Raw genomic sequence first — 24,901 nt, 5'->3', positions numbered from 1 at the left:
CACTGACCACGGAGCACGTTTGTCTCTCAGGTTTCTGTCTTCACATCACGCCCCCACACCCAAGGTGCTTCTTCTGGAACCCATTCCCGCCCCTTCTTGTTCTGGCTGGGAAAGGGAGAGTCGGGAGAGGGAGAGTCAGGAGAGGCGGAAAGAGAAGGGCAGGGAGGCAGCGAGGCCATTGTTCTAAGGTTTCCTCCCGAGTGGCCTCATATCTGGGGGAGGACGAGGAGGACTCTCAGGAAGGAGAAAAAAGTGACACGAGAGTGTAAATGGCTTTTCTGGGAAGAGAAGGGAGGTGGAGAGATGATGTCCTCAGGATGGGGGACAGAGGGTTATGGGATGGATGTCTAGAGGAGGTTACCTAGAGACCACAGGGAGGGAGGGAGGAAAGGAGGGGAAGAGTCAAGAAAAGCCCAAAGACATCGCCATTAGCCTCTCTCTCTCTCTCTCTCTCTCTCTCTCTCTCTCTATCTCTATCTCTCCCTTCCTCCCTCCTTCCCTCCCCAGAGATTTTATTTTCATTTTATTTATGTGTGAATTTGTCTGTGAGAGTATGTGTCGTGTGTATGCAGATACCCACAGAAGCCCCGAAAAGGATGCTACTTCCTGGAGCTGGAGTTACAGGCAGTTATGAGCTACCAGATATAGGTGCTGGGAACTGAACTTGCGTCCTCCGCAAGAGCAGCAGGCACTCTTAGGTCCTCACTCAGCCATTTCTCCAGTGGCCTCACTTCCACATTTCTTCCCAGCGTTTCCTACTCCTCCACACCCTCTCTCGCTGTCTCTCTTTCCCCTCTCCCTCACCCAAAGAATGCCCCAGCCGTGGGAGCTGTTGTGTCTCTTTGTCACCAGGAGGGGGAGCCAAACTCGGGCAGATGCCGGCCGTGTCTGATCCAGCACTATGTGCGGAGGGCAGGTGCTTGGTGACTCTGCAAAGCTGTGTCATCCCCCAGGCCCTCCATCTCTACTCTTCAAGTTAACCATCCCGATGCTTTACTGACAGACTCAACTTGAGCTGGGCTTCTGCTTCTAAAAGGAGTGCTTGTATCAGCACATTCTGTCTTCCCTCCCTTCCCTGACGCGGGGGCGTTCCAAACGAAACCTACAGATGTGAAGACTTAAAGCTAACTTCCGCAAACCAGAGAAAATGTGCGACGTTTGCCTTTCTGGGACTGGGTTACCTCACCACCCGGAATGGTTGTTTTCAGCTGCATCCATGTAACTTGTGAGTTTCACGCTTTCGTTTTCCTTAACAGCTGAATAATAGTCCACCGTGTAAAGGTGTATTTTCATTATCCGTTTATTGGCTGATGGGCATCTAGGCAGTTTCCAGCTTCTGGCTGTAAACAGAGCAGCAATACACATGAATGAACAAGCGTCGCGATAGTATGATAGTACTCTTTTGGGTATGTGCCCCGAGAATGGTGTAGCTAGAGCTATTTTGAGTTTTTGCTTGTTTGAGGAACCTCCACACCGATTTCCACAGCGGCTGCACCAGTTTGTACTCTCACTAGCAATGAGTGACTGTTCACCTTCCCCGACACTAACAACATCATTTGTTGTTTGTTTGTTTGTTTTCAAGATAGGGTTTCTCTGGGTAGCCCTGGCTGTTCTGGAATTCGCTTTAGTGACCAAGCTGGCCTCAAACTCACAGAGATTCACCTGCCTCTGCCTCTCAAGTGTTGGCATTAAGGACGTGCGCCGCCGCCGCCACCACTACCCTGGGCTCAAAGTAGTTTTAATTTGCATTTCGCTGATGGTCAAGGATGGTGAAAATGTTCCTCGGGAATTTGTGTTTTAATCTTTGGCGAACTCTGTTTACTTCCATGCCTCACTTTTAAAATCAGGTTGTTTCCATGATATTTAATTTCGTCAGTTCTTTATATATTCTAGGTACAAACTCTCTGTAAGTTGTGTAGCTGGTCAAGATTTCTTCTCCTATCCTGTCACTTTGCTCAAATGATGGTGTCCTCTGCTGTACCGAAGTTTTTCGGCTTCATGAAGTACCATTTATTTATCACTTGTCTTGGTGGCTGTCCTTTCCTGAGACAATGAGTTGAAACCTATTCCCTACTTTCTCTTCTTCTTCTTCTTCTTCTTCTTCTTCTTCTTCTTCTTCTTCTACTTCTAGATTTATTTATTTATTATGTATACAGTGTTGTATCGGCATGTACCCCTGCATGCCAGAAGAGGGCATCAGATTTCATTATAAATGGTTGTGGGCCACCATGTGGTTACTGGGAATTGAACTCATGACCTCTGGAAGAGCATCCAGTGCTCTTAACCGCTGAGCCATCTCTCCAGCCCCCTACTTTCTCTTCTATTAGATTCAGAGTATCTGGCCTTATGCTGAGATCCCTGATCCGTTTGGAGGTGAACGTTATGCACCTCTATGTTCATTCTCCTACATGCAGACATCCAGTATGACCCGCGCCATTCGTTGAAGATGGTGTCTTTTCTCCAGTGTGCGTTGTTGGCCTCTTGGTCAAAGCCCAGTGGCTGTAGGAGTGCTGGTTCTCAATTCTTTTTCACTGAGCAAACGAGTGCGTTTTTATGCCAGTGCAATGCTACGGGTGCTGACGGAATGAACTCAGGTCCCGTGTTTATAGAGCGAGTGCTCTCACCCGCTTTGTCTCAGCCCACCCAGCACGGGGCTTTCGCTGTGTATTTCCTGTTATTGCAAACGAAAACTCCCTCAGTCTGCATGGCACCCCCAACCTCCCCACTGCTCCACGGTCCTCCTAGTCACTCGACAGCCTGCAGCTGATGATGTGACTTCTCCAGCCTGTCCCCTCGCACAGCGAAGCTAGCCTCTCAACACCAAGTGAAACTGTCACCATGAAAGAAACCTCCTGGGTGCGGACCCTGAGCTCCGTGTGCGTTTTGCGGCAATGTGTGGGTCTAGTTTTCAGAACTAGGGTTCATTAGCCATGTTAGGGTTGGCACTGGGACTGGGAGCATTGTCAAAGGTGCTGCTGGATCCGTGTTCACACTTTTGTGAGTCTCTGAAACAGAGTAACACTAAAAGGTTGGACAATCCAACTAAATGGTGCTGGGGGGACGGTCTGATGTATTTTGATGCTAATTACTGCTTGCTGTCTCTGTGACCCATCTTTTGACCGATTAAAAAGCCACACACCTGGGTAGGGCAAATGAGGTAGGTGTGGCTAAGGTTCCCGGGCTTGAGACAGAGAGGATCCTGGGAAAAAAGAAGGTGGAAGGAGGCCTGAAGAGAGACCCGAGATCAGGGTCCCGAAAAGAGGGAGAGGAAGGCCGCCATGGGTTAGGTTGAAGAAAAGCACGTGGCCGGCATGGTTGGAAGATTCAGCTCAGATGAAGAAAATTAGCAAGTATTTTGGATTATGGCTGAAGGTATCTTGATAGAAACTATTAGAAACAGATGGCATGGGATTGGGGCAGGTATGGGAAATAGTTTAGAGGATTAATGTCTGCCCTGCCCCAGGTTAACTAAGGCTATTTAAAAATATAACAGGTGTCTGTGCCTTGACTGATTGCTAGCAGGTTAGAATATACTGCTATAATAATAATAATAATTATAATAATAATTATTATTATTAAATAATTATAATAATTATATATAAATATATATAATTATGTATATAATAATTATAAATAAATAATAATAAAAATATTATTATTATTATTATTATTATTATTATTATTATTATTATTATCCTAATAAACAATCATTAGGCCGTATTGACAATTAAAAAACAACGAAATGGTCTTCCATTCATCTGCCACAAGAACTGGGATTAGGGGTGGGCATAGAGCGCCACAGTCAGGACTACTGAAGGTGTGAAGGGGAGTTCATGTGCTTACCCAGTTCCTTGACATGCTAGTGAAAATTCTCTTTGCTGAAAGGGCTATCCCCTATTCTTACCTACTTCCAGAAACAGCCCTTACCACCAGAGGGCACTGTTGCTTCAAAGCCAGACAGCACTAGTTTCCTTCCGGCATTACCCTCCTAAGCACATTTCCTAGTGAACCCATTTCTGCCAGAGCCTCAACCCCACCTGCATTCTGCCATTTATTCACACGCTTATTATTCATTTTCTTAAAAAAGTATAGTTGCATCCTATTTTGACCATTTCTTTGGGTATCTATTCCAGGGAAGGCTCCATGTATGCGCTAAGAATAAGGACTGGGCGTGGTGGCCCCACACCTTTAATCCCTGCACTCAGGAAACAGGTAGGCCTGATCTACATGGCAAGTTTTGGGGCAGTCAGGACTACATAGTGTACCTGTCTCAAAACAAAAACAAAAATAAAACGTGGACACTGTAGCACGCGCCTTTAAAGATCCCAGGCGTCATAGTGTGCACCTATAATCCCCAAACTGGGGAGATGGAGATGAGAGAAACAGAAATCTGTGGTCACCTTTGGCTACACAGTTGAGTTCAAGGTCAGCTTAGGCTGCTCCAGCAAGACCCTGCCTCAGGACACAACAGTAACTAGGATGGGTATTGGGGATCTCCCACCTCCCCCCACCCCAACACAGACACACACATTGTGCAGCTGATACTGCATTCTGGTGAGGAAGCCGAGCCCAGCGGTTCAAAGCAGGTGCCAAGGGCTGTCCCACCTCTTCCCAAGCTACACAGGCCGCTCCGCGTGTTTCCTTCCTGGAGAGAAGTCAGGTCTAGACTCCTGGGCTGTCACTGTGACGAACTGAGGACAAGGGGCAACCTTTGCCTTCCCAAGGCCAGAATAGTTTCCTAGGAAAAATGCTCAGACCTGCTGGCACTGGCTATCTTGGGTTCCTCCAATCGCCTAACTCAGCAAGGGTAGTGGGTGACATTACAAGGATTAGGACTTAAAATCTATTGCCCAGGGCTGGAGAGATGGCTCAGAGGTTAAGGGCACTGACTGCTCTTCCAGATGTCCTGAGTTCAATTCCCAGCAACGACATGGTGGCTCACAACCATCTATAATGTGATCTGACGCCTTCTTCTGGCCTGCACTGTATACAACATAATAAATAAATCTTAAATAACCTATTGCTCAGAACTGGTACTACCTGCCTGGGTCTACACAGCTAGCACAATCCGAATGGGAGTGTGTCTGGCATCAGATCTTCCCTGAGTCTAGTCCTTGCTTCTGCAATGTGAAAGTGGGGTGAGCCCACCCAAGTCCCCTGTGCCTCAGATGCCGTAACACAGGAGAGTCACAGATTCAGTCTGTACACAGAGTCAGTCACTTTATTACTCTCAGATGCTGGTGACCTGCCATCCGTGACAAGCTTCTCGGGCACCTCTGGCCATCTCATTCCTTTGGGCTGTGGGGAGACCCAGATCCGGGTCTGGGCCTCCTCTCTCCTTTGCCCGCCCCCCCTCCCCGACTCTGTCCTAGGGTCCAAGATCAAAATCGCCTTCCTTGGGAGGCGGGAGGGGTGGGGGTCCTGCTCCTTCCCTGAGCTCCTTTCCCCACGTGAAGAGGCAGGTCTCCCCTCCACAAAAAGGGGTGGAGGGAGGGAGGGAGAAAAGGGATCTTTCGCGGGGGGTGGGGGGGGTGGTGAAAGCTAAGAACTTCGGAAGGGAGGAAGGAGTGAACACGGGGCCTGAAAGGGAAGGCAACTGTTGGGTAGGGAAAAGGCGATGGGATGGGGATGAGTGGGTTGGGGGGAACTCTAAGGGGATGATACCCTGCAGCGGGGGTTTGGAACCACAGCTACCCCAGGGCCCAGGGTGGGAAAGCACCGCCCCCCTCCGGGCCGGGTGCCGCGGTCCCTTGTTGCACTGCGGCAGCCCGGCCGTGGATACGCTGGTGGCGGAGCACGTGCTCGCGCCGACCGAAGCCCTTGCCGCACTCCCAGCAAGCGAAGGGCCGCGCGCCAGAGTGTGTCTTGCGGTGGCGTACCAGGTGCTCGCGCCAGTAGAAGGTCTTGCCGCACTCGCAGCATGCGTGTGGCTTCTCGCGCGCCGGCAGGGGGCGCAGCGCAGGCCCGGGGCTGCCGGGGTGCGTGCCACGGTGGCGCCGCAGGTGCTCCTTGCGCCGGAACGCCTTGCCGCACTCCGGGCACGCGTGCGGCTTCTCACCCGAGTGGCTCTGCCGGTGGCGCAGCAGGTGAGCCGGCTTCAGGGGAGACTTGCCGCACTCCGGGCACGACACGGTGCCGGGGGCCGCCAGGAAGGCAGGGAGGACGGGTGCCAGCGGGGCTGGTGGGGGGCTGCCTGGCTCCTGCTTATAGGGGCGCGTGGCCCCAGCGTTCCCCGTTGCGGCCACCTCTGTCCCCGAGGCCCCGGTTCCTGCAGGAAAAGGAACAGGGTCAGGGCTGTGACTGGGCTAGTGGGCAGCACAGTTTGGGGCTGGGAGGTGGCCTGGAGGGAGGCAAGTTTCCCACCTCTGTGCCTCCTAGCGAGGAGCCGGACACTGCTTGATGTAAGGAGAAAGGAGACTTAGAAGTGGGAGGCGGAGGAGGAGGAGGAGGAGGAGGAGAAGGAGGAGGAGGAGGAGGAGGAGGAGTGCTGGGGGAGTGGTCCAAACGACAAATGGGTGAGGGTACACACTGATTTAGTTACAAAGGTGATGGTTGGAGAAACCCGGTGGTGGAAAGAGAAGGAACATTACAAAGGTACACGGTGGGTGGGCTGACTGCACTGTGCAAGGCTGAGGGTGTCTGAACGGAACACACCGAGGAAGCTGGCTAACAGATCAACTATATGACCCCTCTGCCTGGGTTTCTCGTCTGCTCTGTGGAGCCCTAGGGACACCCCCAACCTTGGTTCTGGTAGTGTTCCATCACGAACTCGGCATCCTTTTCTGCCTGAAATGCCTACTTTTCTCCCCTTGCTGCCCTATCGCCACCCTCGGCAGCTATTTGGTATCTTCCTGGATAGCTGGGAGTGTGGCCCACTGTCTAAGAAGATTCATGGCGTCACAGAATCCATGGCCAGCTCGGAGGCTGGGCCCGGGACACAGGACCTCACCACAGCACCTGGGAGGGGACGAGCACAGACTCACTGGAGCTGGTCTGAAAGGGCCCTGCATGTTGGAGTGAGTGCAGAGGCTCCGTGGCAGGCTGCTTGGGCCCAATCCCGGTTTAGCAGCACCCACCCTTGGGTGAGTTCTTTTAGACCTAAATACACTATAACCAGTTCTCAGTGGCGTGCCGTAATTTCAGCACTCAGGAGGCCGAGGAAGGAGACTGTGCCAGCTTGGGCTCTATAGGGAGGTCCTACCTCCAAAGACCACATCTCTTTTGTTACTATGGGGCTTCCATGGGCTGGCAAAGCAGCATCTGACAGACAGCAGGCATCTGAGCCCACCTTCCTCAACGGCAGGGGCATGTGTGGGCTCTCCCTACGGCACTCACTGAGCGAATAAGGATGGCAGGTCAGTCCCTGCCTTATCCTGGGAGACAAGGACTCCTGATGTTGGGGTCATCAAGAAGTGGGGAAAGGGGCCAGCTGCTCACCTAAAGGAATCACCCCACTTTCTTCCTTTCCAACACTGACCCCAGAGCCTTCTGTCGTATCCCGAGGTGCCCTCATTGCCGAGGACCGATCTGGAGAGGTTGCTGGGCCCTGAAATGACAGCATAAGGCAAATTCAGAAATCTTTTTTGTTTTTGTTTTTTGGTTTTGTTTTGTTTTTTGAGACAGGGTTTCTCTGTGTAGCCTTGGCTGTCCTGGAGTCACTTTGTAGACCAGGCTGGCCTCGAACTCACAGAGATCCGCCTACCTCTGCCTCCCAAGTGCTGGGATTACAGGCGTGCGCCACCACGCCCGGTTTAAATTGAGAAATCTTAATAGCCTGTATTAACCTTCCTCCCTCCACACCTTACCCATAGTTCTGAACTCTTACTGTCAGTTTTTATTGTGTTTTGCTTTTGAAGACAAGGTTTCTCTATGTAGCTCTCTGGCTGTCCTGGAATTCACCTTGTAGTGCAGGCTGGTCTCAAACTCACAGAGATCGGCCTGCCTCTGCTTCCTGAGTGCTGGGATTAAAGGTATGCACCACCACTGCCTGGCATTCATTCATTCATTCATTCATTCATTTTTTGTTGTTGTTTTTTGAGTCAGGGTTTCTGTGTGTGTAGTCTTGGCAGTCCTGGACCCTCTTTGTAGACCAGGCTGGCCTCAAACTCAGGATCTACCTGCCTCTGCCTTCCAAGTGCTAGGATTAAAGGCGTGTGCCACCACTATGCCCAACTATTTATTTTTATCTTAAGACTTATTTCGATGTGTGTTGGGGGGCAGTGCACAGACGCACATGCATGTTGAGGCCAGAAGAGAGCAGCTGATCCTCTGGAGCTCAAGTTACAGGAAGCTGTGAGCCACCTGACATGGGTACTGGGACCCAAACTCCACTCCTCTGCAGGAATAACAAGAGCTATTAATCAAAGACCTGCCACCTTTTTAGTGTGTGTGTATGTGTGTGTGTGTGTGTGTGGTGGTCAGAGGCTCCTTGTTGGACTTGGTGACACTGAGCTGGCGCACTGCATGTTCCAGGGGAAGCTGGCTGCCATGCCAGAGGGTGGTCAAGCGCAATCTCTTGTCAACCAGTGCAAGCACATTTCTTGGAAATGGGGCCCCAGCCTCAGGTCAGTCTTCAAGTGATGGCAGCCCTGGCCAATACCCTGCGGCCTCTTAAGAGACCGTGAGCCAGATCCTCTTTCCTAAGCCAGTCCCACTCTCTGACCCACAGCAGTGGGGCTACTTGTGTCAAAGCAATAGATAACTCATACATCTGAAAAAAAAGTGTGTGGGGGGGAGGCTGGAGAGATGGCTCAGAGGTTAAGAGCACTGGCTGCTCTTCCAAAGGTCCTGAGTTCAACTCCCAACAACCACATGGTGGCTCACAACCACCTGTAATAAGATCTGGTGCCCTCTTCTGGTGTCCAGAAACACAAGCAGACAGAACACTGTATACAAAAAAAAAAAAAGATAACTCATACATCTGTCTTAAATCTTAAGCTGCTGGCCTTTGGGTACAATGCAAACTTTAAGCAATCTTTAGCTTAGAGGCGCATAAAGGTAAGACCCAGAGTGCATGGTATGTTCCTACGCTCATGCTCCTAAGAAGCGCTGCAGGAGCTAGGCTGCCCTCCTCACATTCTGTTTTAAATGCACTGGACCTGAGTGACCCAGGTCACATTAGCAAAGGCAGGGGTGGCTGTGCATGCAAAGCCTTCCCAGGAAGTGATGTGGAGTCTGTAGGCATATGCCTGCGTGGGAGCAGGGTAACTGTGAATCAGCCCCTCACCACTCAGGCAGCTTCCAGCCTTACAGACGCTGAGAGTCATCTCTGGACTCGCCTCTACCTCTGCCTCCTGAGTGCTGGGATTAAAGGCGTGTAGCATCAAGCTCTACTCTGCCTGCTTCCGTGTTGATGTTGGTTAGCCTTGGCTGAGTCCCACAAATCCACCTGGTCCACTTCAGGCTGGGCCCCAGCCTTGAATGACAGGTTCGGTCCACAGAGCCTTTGCACTTCATTGATAAATTTCCTGATAGCAACAGTCTTTGCATCTGTATAGAGGCCACCTGCTACTGTAAGGCTCTCTTTCTCTCAGCCTAAGCCTGGGAACGTGACCCAGACAAGCTTGGGAAAATGACCCAGAAAGAACTGAAGGCCAGTTTCAGTTTCTGAGATCAAGGTGGCCAACCGAGATAAACAATTTCAACTAAGGTAAACAATTACCATCTGGAAATTCTCTGGAAACTCCCCAACACCCCTCCCTGCCAATAATAGCCCCCAAGACCAACGACCCCTGCAATAGCCAATAACATTTAGACAAGCACCCTTAGCGACCACCAGAGCCAATCCTAACATAGGGCATGCAGTCCCTCCTAACCTTTGTGGTTTTAGCCTTTAAGAGTAGCCTGTAACATTGACTCGGTGGTGCCTCCCTCCCAAGTGAGTGCTGAGGTCCCCTGACGCGCGTCAGCAATAAACCTTGTGCTTTTGCATCAACACTGTGGTCCTCGAGTGGTCTCTCGCGACGACCCCCCACACGAGTGGACTCTAGGGTCCAACACTACAACACATCAATCCGTGGCTGGATTCAAGCAGACAATACTCTAGTTGAGATTCTTGGATCGATTTTCCTTGCTATTGGCCTGGGCTTGCTTTTTCAGGCTGACCTTGTAAAGGCTTGGTCGGGCTGTGGGGCAGGGGGTTGGCAGTCTATGGAAACGAGCTGGGTACCAACACCCCGCTTCAAGCCTAAAGCGGTTTGTAAAATGTTTTAGAGTGATCCTCTCTGTAGAGATTTGGCAGCACTTCAACACATAAAACCGCTAGGACCTGGTGCCTCTTTTTGTGTGTGTAAAGTCTTTGGCCACTGTTTTGATCCCTCTGGCCCCTGGTTTTCAGGATTCAGATTGGTTGCTTCTTCATAAGACTACCTGGGCAATTTGAATCCTCCCACTGTCCCCTCCTCCCCACTCCCAGCCCAAAGTCCATTCCCTCTAGGTTTTCAACTTGTTCAAGTTGCTCCAGCTTCAGCACTGCTCATCTGCTCACTGCCCGATACTGCTCTGTTTTTTGTTTGTTTGTTTGTTTTTGTTTTTTTTCTGCTTCTGGCGCTTATCTTGTCTTTCCTTTTGTTCCTGGGCAACTTGCTACAGAAGGCTTGTGGTACCGCCTGATGCTTTTCACAGGTGGAGTTCGGAGCTCTATCAGTCCACATGCCTTGGAGTATTTATTTATTATTTATTTATCTCTTCTCTTGTCATCACACAACCAGTATTTGGGCTGATTTTCCTTGCTCTTGGCTGCCTCTGGGGCTCTAAGGCTTCCCTTAATTCCAATCGGAGACAACTGGTTTGACACTTCCTGTGGTGTTAACCACAGGCACTGGCTGGAGCGGCCTCTCCCCAGTTTCATAGTCCAGCCACCAGCCTTCGTTTAGGTTCCTTGGGCTGGCAGACACCTTGCTCCCAGGATGTCAAACACTCCTGTGGCTATTTGTATAGCGAGACCAGAGGCTGGATAACTATAGGCAGGTCATTCTATGGATGTGGAGCAGGTCGGAGCCTGTCTCAGGAGAAATGACCAAGCAGAATACACCCTAGCTTTCTGGTGTGAAACTCCAAGGCAGGGCAGTGTTCCTCATCACTGCCAAAACAAGCATTTACTTAGCATTCATTAATGCCACGGCCTGTTCCAACCAAGGACACATGGATGAAGGCTCCTACCTGAAGGACAAGGCTCCTACCTGAAGAGGGCTGAGTCTCCAATGCAGCCTGGACCATGAACAGCACTGAAGAATGACATGTGTACTGTGATGGTTGATATTGTAACCTCAGCAGGACCAACATCACCTAGGAAGGAGCCTCTGAGCGTGCCTTTGTGGGGGAAGGCATGCCCTAACTGTGTGGCCATTCTGTGGGCAGGGTCCCTGACTGAATCTGGAGAAGAGCTGAGAACCAGGTGTGGTAGGTCTTTAGTCCCAGCACTTGGGAAGCAGAGGCAAGCGATCTCTTGAGTTCGAGGCCAGCCTGGTCTAGAGATCCAGTTTCAGGACAGCCAGGGCTACACGGAGAAACCCTGACTTGAAAAACAAACAGATAAAATAAAATTAAGAGGCTGGAGAGATGGCTCAGAGATTAAGAGCACTGGCTGCTCTTCCAAAGGTCTTTATTTTTTATTTTATTTTATTTTTATTTTTTATGTTTTTTTTTGAGACAGGGTTTCTCTGTGTAGCCTTGGCTGTCAAAAGTCTTGAATTCAATTCCCAGCAACCACATGGTGGCTCACAACCATCTATAATGAGATCTGGTGCCCTCTTCTGGCGTGTAGGTGTACATGCAGACAGAACATTCTATAAATAATAAATACATCTTAAAATTAAATTAAATTAAATTAAGAAGAGCTGAGCAGTAGTGTTCACTGCTCTGCACCTCCTCCCCAGGTCACTGATGAGCCGCCTCTAGCTCCTAGTGCCATGTCTTCTCCACCCACGACTGTACCCTCAACCATGAGCCTGAAGAAACTTTCTCCCTTAAGTGGCTTGCGGCAGGGTACTTTATCAAAGCCATGACAGGAGCCATAGGCACCAAGGCCATGCCTGGAAGGCATTTCCCTACACCCCTGAACTCCGGCAGCCCAAGGAGTTGAGCAGTCATCAGAGCCAGAGCCCAGTGACTTCCACACGTGGAGATTTTCTGGATCATGAGGCCCCCTACCACCTAGCCAATAAAAGTGCTGTTTCTTACAACTGTGAATTTTCAGATGTGGTCTCACTCTGTTGCCCAGGCTGGCCTCAAATTCAAAGTCCTCCCAACCTAATTCCCAATGATGAAGGCATAGGTGTGTGTATCACCGTGCGTGTCTTTAGAGGGACGACGACATCATCATCATCATCCTGCTAAGTATATACACTAAAAGCAACCACTTTTACCATCCTTGGCTAAAAGAAACAGAGGATGGGCCATAGAAGTGGCCTAGCAGGTAAAGGTGCTTATTGCCAAGCCTGATGTCCTAAGCCCCATGGTGGAAGGGGAGAACCAACTCCTGCAGTTGCCCTCTGACCTCCACTCGTGCCAAGTGGGATGCGCATGACCCCCTGCCCACCACTAACACCACCCAAATGTCGTATGAGGAAAATTAACGGTCTGTCAGAAGGCTGGCTGTTGCTCTGGCTTCTAGGAGGTCGTATGTGAGCCTTAAAGTGTCACACGTGAGAAGAGGGTCTCTGCTTGGGCACGGGACCAGACAGAAAAGCATACAACTGTCATCCACACGGGCCATCTGCCATGTTGTCAAGCTTGAGGCTATGGAAAACCCCTAAGGCCTTAGGTGTCCTCATTGGCAGCGCCCCCTGCTTTTGTGTTCTGTCTCGAGCTTTGTCTCTTTTTAAAGAGGGAGGGTCTTGTCTTGTTACAGACTGGCCTTGAACTCCCCATGACCCTTCTGCCTCAGCCTCCCTGCTCTTACTAAGACCCCTTGGTCCTGCCCTCAGCATCTTCAGTAGAGGATGCCCCACATTGCCTCCTGGGGCTTCCTTTAGCTGGTGTCCTTTCTCAGCATTAGTGGGAATCCTGGGCAAGGTAGGCTCCAGCTAGGCCTTCCAACCAACTACTTATTATGTGAGGGAGGAATCGGGGACCCACCGATGCACAGGTGACATTGGAGGGGCACTCTTGCACCTTCGGAAGTGCAACTGCAACACTGGCCCCAGCCTCCGACCACACCTTCATTTTCAGGATGCTTTTGCTTATATGTGATGCGAGCCACATACGGAGAAGCAGAGTCCAGTGCAGTCTCTTCCCCCCCACCCCCCCCACCCCCCGCCCCACAGCCACTACTGACTCCTGCTCACCCAGAGCTCCTCCAGCAGCGCCACAGCCTCCTCTCCGCTCTGGGGCCGGCGGCTGCACACCCACGCCTGAGTGTCTGGAGGGAGGGCGCTCAGGAACTGCTCCAGCACCAGCAGCTCCAGCATCTGCTCCTTCGTGTGCACTTCCGGCTGGAGCCAGTCCCGGCACAAGGCGCGGAGCAGCCCCAGGGCCTCCCGTGGCCCTGCCGCGTCACCCAGGTGGAAGTGACGGAAGCGGTGCCACGGGGAGTCGAGCGTCAGGGTCTCCACGGCCAGATTCTCCTGCTTCACAGGCTGGGGCGTTGGCGACTCCATGGGGCCACCTGGGTTCAAGTCACCAGCACCTGTAGAGAGGAACAGTGAGTAATGGGAGGGTCCAGCTCGGCAGTGCGCAGACATATGGCCGCCTCCTACGTGGGCAAGAGAACTGGCCTGAAGCCAAGTGGAGATCGGCCTTAGCGGCTTGTCCACTTCTCAGCAGTCTTTTGGGCTTCGATTTCCTGTTCTGCAAAATGAAAGTATGTCTGCTTGCCTCTCCAACCAGAGAAGCCAGGCCACTGGAGCAAGTTCTTGTGATCCGTGCTGAAGAAAAGCTGGTTGGAACGATCCCTTTTGGGATCATATGGAAACCTAATAGAGAGACGCTTCTGCGCATGCGCGTGCGTGTATGCGTGTGTATTTATGGGGAGCTTGGGGTGGAGGGCCAACTTAAATGAAATCAAGTAACAGGGGAGAAAGAGCACCAAGTAGTACTCCCAGTGCTGGGAATGGCTTAAATCTAATCAAATTGTTTGCCATGGGAACCCCCAAACAATCTAGGCTATTACCAAGGTTATTGATTGCTCTCCACAAACTGAGATTAAAGTCCTATTGCTTAAGCCTAACAACACCTAACTCATTGAACACGGTAGACCGGCTGAGCTGGTGCCTACCTAGAGCCTTCACCCCAGGACTAACTAGTTTTCATGAGACTGTTAGAAACTCTGCACAGTGCCAAGTGAGAAAGATGACCCTCAGTCCAGCTACAAAGCCTTCCATCTACTCTGTGACCCGGCTGCAAGACGCACGGCCGTCAGTGGCACAAAGGTTGTGGGAGTCACCTGCTGCTGGCTGGCTGGACTTCAGGTCTACTGCGTGAGATGGGACCTATTCCTGACACCGCTCCGGTGGCCAAGAAGCTGAGACTAGATATGCCAGGGACCTGGGGGGAAAACCAAATACTAGATTGAAGAACACAGCAAGAACATGACTTCCAATGGCACTTTGCTACACCTGTACCTTGCTCAGCCATTATTCCAGAAGCTTCCTCACACAGTAGACAGGAATAAAACCAGAGAGGCACATCCGGGCAATGTGCACCGTGAGAAACCTTGCAACACTCAGTCCTAAGTAGGATGTCCCCACCAAATCCCTCCCCTCGGGGCCCAAGGAATTTTGCAGAAGACTGTAGGAGCCAAAGGGGATGGAGGCCACCAAGGAAATAGTTTCTTCCAGACACACGGGCCTGACATAGATAGGCCCTCTGACACTGTGCACGGGGTTTGCATGAGTCTGCGCCAGATGGAGTCCCGGAGCTGAAAGGGAAAAATGGAGTCACGCCTCCATCCCTAACCCAGAAGGTACCTCCAACTGATGAGCACTTGCAAATTAAAAACTGGTTTTCTCACAGTCTCACTGGGTAAACAAACCAGTCTTAAGGGCAGGGTACCCATGTCCGGCAACAGAACATGAGCTTACCGGCGTTTTGGGAGATTCTTTGCTCATAATGTTTAATCGGGGAATTTTAAGTTAATTACGTTTTTATTTTATTATTATTTTCATATATATTACGACTTCCAATTTTTATGAGATTCCTGTGCTTTTCTTGTGCTATTTCTTTGGTTCTTTTTCTTCTTTTTGTTTTGTCTTGTTCTAGTTTGTTTTTTATCTTTTTTGTTTTGGTTTTCTTTTTTTTTTTTTTTAAACTGTTTTTCTTTTCTTTTTTTAAAGATTTATTTATTTATTATGTATACAATGCACATCAGATCACATTATAGATGGTTGTGAGCCACCATGTGGTTGCTGGGAATTGAACTCATGACCTCTGGAAGAGCAGTCAGTGCTCTTAACCGCTGAGCCATCTCTCCAGCCCTTGTTTTGGTTTTCGAGACAGGGTTTCTCTGTGCAGCCTTGGCTGTCCTGGACTTGCTTTGTAGACCAGGCTGGCCTCGAACTCACAGCAATCCACCTGCCTCTGCCTCCCGAGTGCTGGGATGTCTGCCACGATGTCTAGCCTGTTTTATCTTATTTTATTACTATGCCTTAGATGCCGGTTTGCTTTCTAATGTGACAGAAAGAGTGTGGACTGGGATGGGAGGGAAGTTGGGGAGGACCCCATCAGTCCCCACCCTGGAAAACTCGGCCTCCGTTCCCAACCTCCAGAAACCAATATAAAGTCGGCCTCCCAGGGTTTCTGATTGGATTTGAAGGCCACCACACAGGAGGGAACTCACTCCTCCTCCTCCAAACGCAATCAAAACCCCGTGAGTGGAAAGGCCCCCTAGTGAGGAAGCTACTGCTGTTGCTTTCTTACACAGGCATATATGTCAAACTGCCTTCTGTGTATTTAGGCGTCTGCCCATACTGCTTGGTGCTGCTGTCACCTTTGGTCCCAGAAGCTTCTATTCTGCAGTGAGCCATTAGCACAGAGACTCATAGCTGGTCAGAGTGCTAAGGATAAGTAGTTCAGCCCTAAGGGGGACATCTGTATCACTCCCTCCAAGCTTGAGTGTAGTGAGCTGGAGAGGCAGGAAAGAATGTAAGAGACAGAAGATGCTCCAGCACACAACAGGGACATATGCTCAACCATGTTCATAGCTGCCTTATTCATAATCGCCAGAACATGGAAATAGCCTAAGTATCCCTCAGTAGAAGAATGGATAAAGAAACTGTGGTACATTCACACTATGGAAGACTACTCAGCTATTAAAAACAAGGAATTCCCGAAATTTGTGGACAAATGGATTGAACTAGAAATTATCATGAGTGAGTTCACCCAGAAGCAAAAAGAGACAAACGGTATATACTCACTTATATCGAGACACTAGTACAAGGGGCATGTCCCATGAAAAACTTTACTTACCAGGAAAGTGGGTCAGAGAGGAGGACATCCTATTGGGACTTTAGGTGAGAGAAGCATGGGAGAATGGGGAAATAGAAGGATCTAGAAGGTCCTGGAAACCTACAAGAAGAACATTATGATGGGCGGATCTGGGTCCTGGGGTCCTGCTCAAACTATGGCACCAGCCAAGGAAAATATATGCAGTAAACTTCGAACCCCTACCCAGACCTAGCTAATGGACAGGACATTCTCCACCGTTGAGTGGAGAGTGAGATCTGACTGTCACATGAACGCCAGTGCCCCATTTCTGACCACGTCCCCTGGATGGGGAGGCCTGGTGGCACTCAGAGGAAGGATAGCAGGCTACCAAGAAGAGACTTGATACCCTATGAGCATATACAGGAAGAGGAGGTCCCCCTCAGTCACAGTCATAGGGGAGGAGAGTAGGGGGAAAGCAGGAGGGAGGGAGGAATGGGAGGATACAAGGGATGGGCTAACAACTTAGATGTAATATGAATAAATTAATAAAATAAAATTAAAACAAACAAACAAACAAATAAACAAAAAGAATGTAAGAGACAGAGAAAGGGGTGGAGTGTTGCGTACACAAGCCACTTGCACTCCCAAACTCTCCCTCAGCAGCTGGGATTACCCTCAAGTCTTGGCCCATCAACATTCTATTCTCTATGGGGTTGGGGGGGGGGGAAGGGCAAGAGACCCCGAGCCTCCGTGAGGAATTACAGGCAGTTAACAGTTGATACAAAGGAGGGGCTCGCCAGGTCCGCCCCTCCCTGTGGATCCATAAGTAGTTAGCATTGTCTTCAGTGGTGTAGCCACTTCTACACTGTCTACACTCCTATAAACAACCCCTCACCCATGCTCAGGTAAGTAACCTAATTAAATTCATAGGGCTGGGGGGGGGGGGGAAGACACAAAAAAGGGAAAACAAATTGTGAAGAGTTAGGGGACCAGTGGGAGTGACAGGAGAACAATGTAGGAGGGGGTGTGGGGAAATATGCAAGGAGTTGGGGGGAGGGGGTAAGGAGGAAGGGAAATAATGTAATTATATTTTAATTTTTTGGGGGGGTGGGGTGGGTTTGAGACAGGGTTTCTCTGTGTAGCCTTGGCTGTTCTAGAACTTGCTCTGTACACCAGGATGGCTTCAGACCTACGAGATCCGGCTGCCTCTGCCTCCCAAGGGCTGGAATTAAAGCTGTTAGCCACCACCACCTGGCTTTTAATTTTTAATAAAGGGTTGCTGAGAGCTAAGTTAACTGACTACAACTTGATTAATTGATGATACACATTAAAGAAAAAAAAAAACACTACTCCCTATTACTGTTGGTGATTTGGCAGCTGAAATCACTCCAAGAGACAGAGCCTGGGTACCTAGCATTGTAAAGAAGGGACTCCTACAAAGAATAAGAACATCCCGGGGGCAAGCAAGATGGCTCAGTGGGTAAAGGCCCTTATTTCCATGCCTAAGGACCTGAGTTTGACTCCCAGAACTCCCACCATAACAGGAAAGAACTGAGTCCTTCAAGCGCTCCTCTGTCCCATATAAGTAAATATTAAAAAATAAATATAAAAAAAAAAGAGCAAGCCTTTCCCAGCATACTCATCTATTTTTTTTTTAAACTGGAGTTACAGACTATTTTTAATCACTCTATGGGTGATGGGATTAGAACCCTGGTCGTCAGGCCTGGGCTGGAAAGATGGCTCAGTGGTTATGGGCACACTGGCCGTTCTTTCCAAACGATCTGGGTGCAATTCCCAGCAACCACACAGCAGCAGCTCACACCTGCCTGCAACTCCAATTCCAGGGCTCCTGACGCCCTCACATAGACATACGTGCCAGCAAAACATCAATGCACATAAAATAAAAGCATGTATTTAAAAAAAAAATCCTGATCATCAACAAGAGCTTCTGCTAAGCCATGTGGCCAGCCCCTCAGCATGCTTGTCTCCAAGGCTGAATTTGACCACATCATTTACCATCTGGAGGTAGAACTTGCCATAGAGCACACAGATGATGGAAAGAGAAAACGGATACCTAGCCCTGATGGCGCACCACTGTAATATGCACGCGAGGCAGGAAAAATGGGAGAGGGCTCCTTCCAGCCCTCTTCTTCCCAGAAGCCCCGGGAGACACAAGCCTTTCAGTACATTGGTTTCCTCTGACAAATGATGTGAGCAGTCAGAAACCCCCAACCCCCTTGTAAAAGTCCACAGCAAAGCCAGGCGTGGTGGCGCACACCTTTAATCCCAGCACTCGTGAGGCAGAGGCAGGCGGATCTCTGTGAGTTCGAGGCCAGCCTGGTCTACAAAATGAGTCCAGGACAGCCAAGGCTACACAGAGAAACCCTGTCTCGAAAAACAAAAACAAAAACAAAACAAAACAAAAAAAGTCCACAGCAGACGTCTCTCATGTCTGGATCAAGTGAAAGTGGACTTCCTTTTAGACAAGACCCAATTCCTGCAATAAGGAGAAAATCCTGTTTTATGACCGGAAGTGGCCAGCCTCAAGCCAGATGGAGAAAGATGACAAACCTGTAGACGAGGTAAGAAAATGCAAATAGGGGCTGGAGAGATGGCTCAGTGGTTAAGAGCACCGCCTGCTCTTCCAGAGGTCCTGAGTTCAATTCCCAGCAACCACATGGTGGCTCAGAACCATCTATAAATGTGATCTGGTGCCCTCTTCTGCAGATAAAGCACTCACATACAATGAATGAATGAATGAATAAATAAATAAATAAATAAATATTTTGAAGAAAATGGAAATAACAGGGAGCTATGTACCTCACATGCCCCAGAATTGGTACCCTGGACAGTAGCCCGCGGACCCTCCCAGCTGGGCCTTGTAAAGTTGGTGGGGGTGGGGGTGGAGTATAGAAAATTCAAAAGGAAGGCCAGGTCAAAGGTTAAGATGGAAAGGCTCCCAGCTGCCTGGAGCTCATGTTCAGGCCCTGGCCTTCAGGGCCTAGATCAAAAATAACCTCAGCACTGGCCCCGAAGTGGGTGAATAAGATCACAGGCTGCTTGTAACTGACTGCAGGACCAAAGCCGGCTCCACAGGACAAACAGCTAGCTAGCTGTTCCTTCCCCGCCCCCTCCCCCCACTCCATGGAGCCCGCAAAACTAAAACGTAAATTAGCAATGCTAGTTAACTAGTCTTTCTAGGCGACACATCCTGAGTGCCAGGCTGTGGAGGGGAATAGCTACCAAATTGGTTAAACCAAATGCTACGAAGGTTAACAAGTATTTCCTCCTTGGTTGGCTCCAAAGGATGGGCACCTGATTTCTTGCCCAAGGTCAACGCCATTGAGAGCTTAGGAGTTCTGTTTCCCCCTTCAATAAACTCAGGCCGGTTTCTGTTTTTTGTTTTTTGTTTTTTTTCTTCTCTGCAACTTCTTCAGGATGTTGATTTGGAGGGGTGGGGGGTGGGGGGGCATGCACACTCTCTGCATACTGCCTGTACAAGCCTGAAGTTGAGGTTAGGTGTCTCTAACTTTTTTTTTTTTTAAAGTCTCTCACTGAACCTGAAAGCTTGCTGGTTCACCCACGATGACAAGGCAGTGAGCACACATTGAGGTGCCTCCTCCTCCCCCCCTGCTCCCCCTCCTTGTACCTTTACCTGAGTACTGCTCCAAACTCAGGTCCTAGGCTTGTGCTTTACACACAGAGCCATCTCCACAGCATCTGCTTTTGGTTTGTTTGGCTTTTTACTTCTATTCTATTATGTGTGTAACTTTGAGTTTCCTCTTCCTCTACCTCACTCCCCTACACCTCTACCCTGATGTTCACTCTCTCTAACTCCATCAAAGGTCCCTCACTGGGCCAGGACTCTGCACCGGGGACTGACTCTGTGCCCTCAGCTACACAACTGGCCAAATACAGGCAGGTGTGATGGTGCACACCTGTAATCCCACCACTGGGGGCGGGGCGGCGCCAGAGGCAGGAGGATCTCTTTGAGTTCAAGGCCAGCCTGGCTTACAAAGTGTGTCCAGGACAGCCAAGGGTACACAGAGAGACCCTGTCTCAAAACAAAAACAAAAACAAACAAACAACAACAAAACCACAAAAACCCAACTAGCCAAATATTTGCTCAGAGGACAAGAGCTTTGGAGCCGAAGCAAATTCCAGCTGCCTACCAGCAATGTGTCCTTGGCCAAAGAACAACCGCACCTTTCACACACTATTTCCACGTCCTTGGCTATAAAATGAGGCCAACAATCCAGGCCGGGAGAGGCAAGTAAACTAAAGAGCACAAAAGTATGCGGTTGGAGAGATGGCTCAGGTGGTTAAGTGCACTGACTGCTGCTCTTCCAGAGGACCTGGGTTCAATTCCCAGCACCACCCACACGGCAGGTCGCAATTATCTGTCACTCCTGTTCCAGGGGATTCAACAGACACACATGCAGGCAAAACACCAATGCATGTTTTTAAAAAAAAAGTACCTAGAACAGCACCGAACAACAAACAAACTCAAGCTTCTTGTGAAGCAAGCGCCCAAGATTAAATTATAAACTGGAACAGGTGTTAAAATAGGACATAAAAAAAGGGATGAAGACGCCTTCAAGCACCTTCTCGGAGTGAAGACAAGAAGAGCAAGGAGTTCAATGCTTGGCTGGCTCGGCTAGTAAGCAAGTGTGATTAAGGGCTACACGAGACCCTGTCTAAAACAAAACAAAACAAAAAACTGCGCCAACGCTTGTAATTTCAGCACTTGAGAGGCTGGGCCAAGAGGACCATAACCAAGACAGTAAGTTCATTTGATTCTGTTCCTGTCTCCAAAACCCCTTCTGCACATTAACGAATTTCGCCTCGCGACAAGTTAATGAAGAAATACTTATCCTTTTAAATAAAGAAATACTTAATCCTCCAGAATCTCAACTCGACAGAAGTGCACGTGAACTTGCGAACAGCGCACACGACTAGCCAACCTGCACCCATCTACCCTGCTATACGGCTCGGTGCCCCAGAATGAACCCCTTCCCGCAATCCTTTTCGAAGGGGGGTGGGAGGTCCCCGGCGACCCAGCTTCCTCGGCCGGGTTGGACTTCCCACCCCACCCTCAGTTTCCAAGCACCCCAGGGCTCCACCACGACCATCCCAGGCCCCCTGTCGCTGCCAAGCCTCCCCTGGCCTCCAACTCTCCCGCTCTGCATCTCCCGCTCCGCCGCCCGCCCCTGGCACACCCTCCCCCAGCCTCTTTATCATCCCCCTCCCCCAAAGCCTCTCCATACCTCCCTCTCTCCCTCCTCCAGACCTGGGTACCCCTCCCCGAGGCCCGCCCGTTCCCGGTACACCCGACATCCCCACCCCCAGTCCCTCCTTCCCTTTCCCCCCTAGCTCACCTCACTCTCCAGGGCGAGGCCCCCCAAACACCCTCACCTTCCCGCACATGCGCACAAAGCTCACTAGGACTCCATGCCCCAGCAGGCTTTGCGCCAAGCTCACCCGTCCCTCCCCGCCCCCACGTCCCCCTCACCCCCTACACTCGGACTCGCCAATTCTACCCAAACACCTCCCCCCCCCCGTTCCTCCTCGGTCATCTGGAAACTACATCTCCCAAAAAGCATCGCGACAAAAAACTGCTTTCCATTGGCCCTCACTGTGATGACTCCCACCATACGTCCGTGCGTCCCATGCTAGCACGAAAATTACAATTCTCGAGCCGTAAAGAAGCCGACCCCGCTTCCTATTGGCCCCTACCGGCGCAAACAGAGCGTTTCTGGTTTTGGACTACATTTCCCAGAGTTCATGTGGTATACTCCCCGCCACCCGCTTCACAGCAAAACGCCCGGCAGGCAGACCCCAGGCATGCGCAGATGTGTCGGGAGGGGGGTGTTGGCGGCTCCGGGAGGGATCGGTGGTTTCGTTGTCGTGGAAACCGGCGGGAGGCAGCTCGCTTTCCAGACCTTCCAGCGCTAGTAGTGGAGGTCGAGACGGCCTGGTCAGAGTTCTCCTCCAAGCAGCAGTGGGAGATCCTTGACAACCGTTGCAGTTTCTCCCGCTCTCTCCAGTACTAGATTAAAGGAAGGTTGAGGCTGATGAAGGTCCTGCCCACTCTGACCTCAGTTTCCCCTCTTGTGAGCAGGGAGGAGAATACTACCGGTCAAACAGCCCTTGTTTAGCCCCCGTCGGACAAACTACAGCCGTGTTTTCCTCCCTCATGGGAAAGAAGTGGGAAGAAGGTTTGGTTTTGTTTCTCTGTCATGTGTATGGGTGTTTTGCCTCTTCCGTGTAAACCTGTGCACTACGTGCGTGCAGTGCCACGGAGGCCAGAAGACTCTGTGGGATCCCTTAGAACTGTAGTTACAGCCGTTTGTGAGCCACCATGCGGGTGCTGGAAATTTAATCCAGGTTCTCCAGCGGAGAAGTAGCAGCCTGTGCTCTGTTCTTAACCTTTTTGCCATCTCTCCAGCCCCACCCCCGCCCCCGCCCCCGCAAGAAGGTTAGGAGAGGTTGTTTGAGTTCCTGTGGTGGATGGCTCTTACTACAAGCAAGTGGGCCAGACAGATTAGAGACCCTCCCCGTCCTCCCTGGGCTTTGGAAAAAGGAGACAGGGGCGGATAAAGGCATGCATACGTGAAGCAGAAGTTGGCTATTGTCCTTACCAAACTCGGGTGGCTTCTACAGCTTTGCCCTAGTTTCTACAGCTACTTACTAGCTAATTTAGAACTCGGAGACCGACCTTCTACCCCCATGGCCATCAAACGTAACCCTGTCCCACCACTCCGCCCCCTGTGTCCTTCATCCTGCCAAGTGTGCCAGTCACACAAACTGCTTTTCTAGTTCTAGAGCCTGTGATGCCACATTCCTTTCCTATATGGCGCCTTTCACATGCCAGGTGTACTCGTTTCATATATATTTTTAAATGTTTTTGAGACGGAGTCTCTTGTAGCCCAGGATAGTCTCAAACTCACTATGTAGCTAAGGACGATCCTCTGTCTCCACGTCTAGAATGCCAGAATGCATGGTGAGCTATATATCAGGACATCAGGGTTGACCGCAGGCGCCTTTACCCACTGAGCCATCACAATGGCCCAATTTCCTTCCTTTGTAAAACTGAAAATTGTAATCTCAGCTCTTGGGAGGTGGGTACAGGAAGATCAGGAGGTCAAGATTTCCTTCTTGGCTATCCAGTGAGTTTGAGGTCAGCTTGGTCTCTGTCTTGAAAAACAATGAGATGGCTCAGCTAGTAAAAGTGCTTGCTGCCAAGCATGACAAGCTTTGATTCTGGAAGAAGAAAAGAACTGACACAAGTTGTCCTCTGACCTATAGGCATGTGCATGCACACACAACATATATATACATATATATGTATATATATGTATGTGTGTATACATATATATTTGTTAAAAAATTAATTTATGGATATGTATATGGGTGCCATCTGTAAGAGCAGCAAGCACTCTTACCTGCTGAACCATATCTCCAGCCACCCAATTAAAAACAACAACAACAACAACAAAGTCTGGGAACATGGCTTAATGCCAGAGATCTTGCCTAACATGTTTAAGACCCTGAGTCCCAGGGGCTGGAGAGATGGCTCAGAGGTTAAGAACATTTGTCTGTTCATCCAAAGGTCCTGAGTTCAATTCCCAGTAACCACATGGTAGCTCACACACATCTATAATGAGATCTTGTTCCCTCTTCTGGTGGGCAGGCACACATATGGGCAAATTAATGTACAGATAATAAATAAACAAGTCTTTAAAAAAAAAAAAAAAAGAAGACTCTGCGTCCCAATACCACCAAGAACAGGACTAAATGAATATGCACCATTTTGCCTATCCATGCATAAGAAAGTTCCCTTACACACAGAAAGAATTTTCTCTCTTGCTTAAACCCTTCCAGCGTACATTCCGAGTTTCTCCCATCCTGTCACTCACATGTCTGACTCTTTCAGATCCAAGTTCCTGTTACCAATATAGGATCTTTGTTCACGTCAGCAGAAAGAGGCAGTCCTCAGAAGCTGCAGGCCTGGGCCACGGCGGCCCCCGGGGACAGAGCAAATAGAGCAGGAGGAAGAGTTCAGCCTCCACTTCCCGCTTGGCCAGGTGCCTGGCGGCTGGGTACAAGGTCCACAGAGGCCGGCAGCCCTGCACCTCTTTTCCCACTCCCTCACTGATCTAATGCACTCGCCACCTGCATACATACATTCATGTTCTCTCCCACCCACCCCTCTCCAGAGTTAGTCTTTAAGAAAGATTATCTTAAGACAGGCTTAAGCATAACAGTTGGGAGAAAAACAAATACCTTAGCTGAGAAGAAAATAAGACGATCCAAAGCCCGGGTGTGGGCTTCTCGCAGCGAGAGTGGCCTGTGTGCTCTCCTCATTTGTGGTCTTTCAAAATCTGATGCTCAGACTAGTGCCGGAGCATCATGTGGAGTTTATCAGATATAGAAAACTCGGCCCAGACCTCAGATCCACTGATTCAGAAACTCTGGTGATACATGCAGCAATTTGCTTCAAGGGGATATTTTTTTTTTTAAAAACAGAGTCACATGT

General features: G+C 50.0%; 1 protein-coding gene across 5 annotated transcripts; it reads right to left on the bottom strand.

Annotated features, from left to right (window-relative positions):
• Positions 1-5,194: 5,194 nt before the first annotated feature.
• Positions 5,195-24,361, bottom strand: ZNF444 (zinc finger protein 444). 5 transcript variants are annotated; one of them, XM_084770634.1, is made up of 5 exons: positions 21,741-21,850; positions 14,384-14,484; positions 13,287-13,627; positions 7,438-7,546; positions 5,195-6,268 (listed from the first exon to the last, which is right to left on the bottom strand). In XM_084770634.1, the coding sequence occupies exons 3-5, from the start codon at positions 13,596-13,598 to the stop codon at positions 5,691-5,693; spliced, it is 999 nt and encodes a 332-aa protein (XP_084626760.1). In that variant the 5' UTR covers positions 13,599-13,627; positions 14,384-14,484; positions 21,741-21,850; the 3' UTR covers positions 5,195-5,690. The 5 variants fall into 5 exon arrangements, with proteins under 5 accessions (XP_084626760.1, XP_084626761.1, XP_084626763.1 ...); XM_084770635.1 differs by lacking the exon at positions 21,741-21,850 and adding an exon at positions 20,018-21,563; XM_084770637.1 differs by lacking the exons at positions 14,384-14,484; positions 21,741-21,850 and adding an exon at positions 24,282-24,361.
• Between the last annotated feature and the right edge of the window lie 540 nt (positions 24,362-24,901).

The sequence above is a fragment of the Acomys minous genome, assembly GCF_964271855.1.
Source record: "Acomys minous genome assembly, chromosome: 20".
In the NCBI taxonomy this organism is placed as follows: Eukaryota; Metazoa; Chordata; class Mammalia; order Rodentia; family Muridae; genus Acomys; species Acomys minous.
The sequence above is the reverse complement of the archived record's forward strand: the minus strand, read 5'-3'. Positions and strand labels throughout refer to the sequence as shown.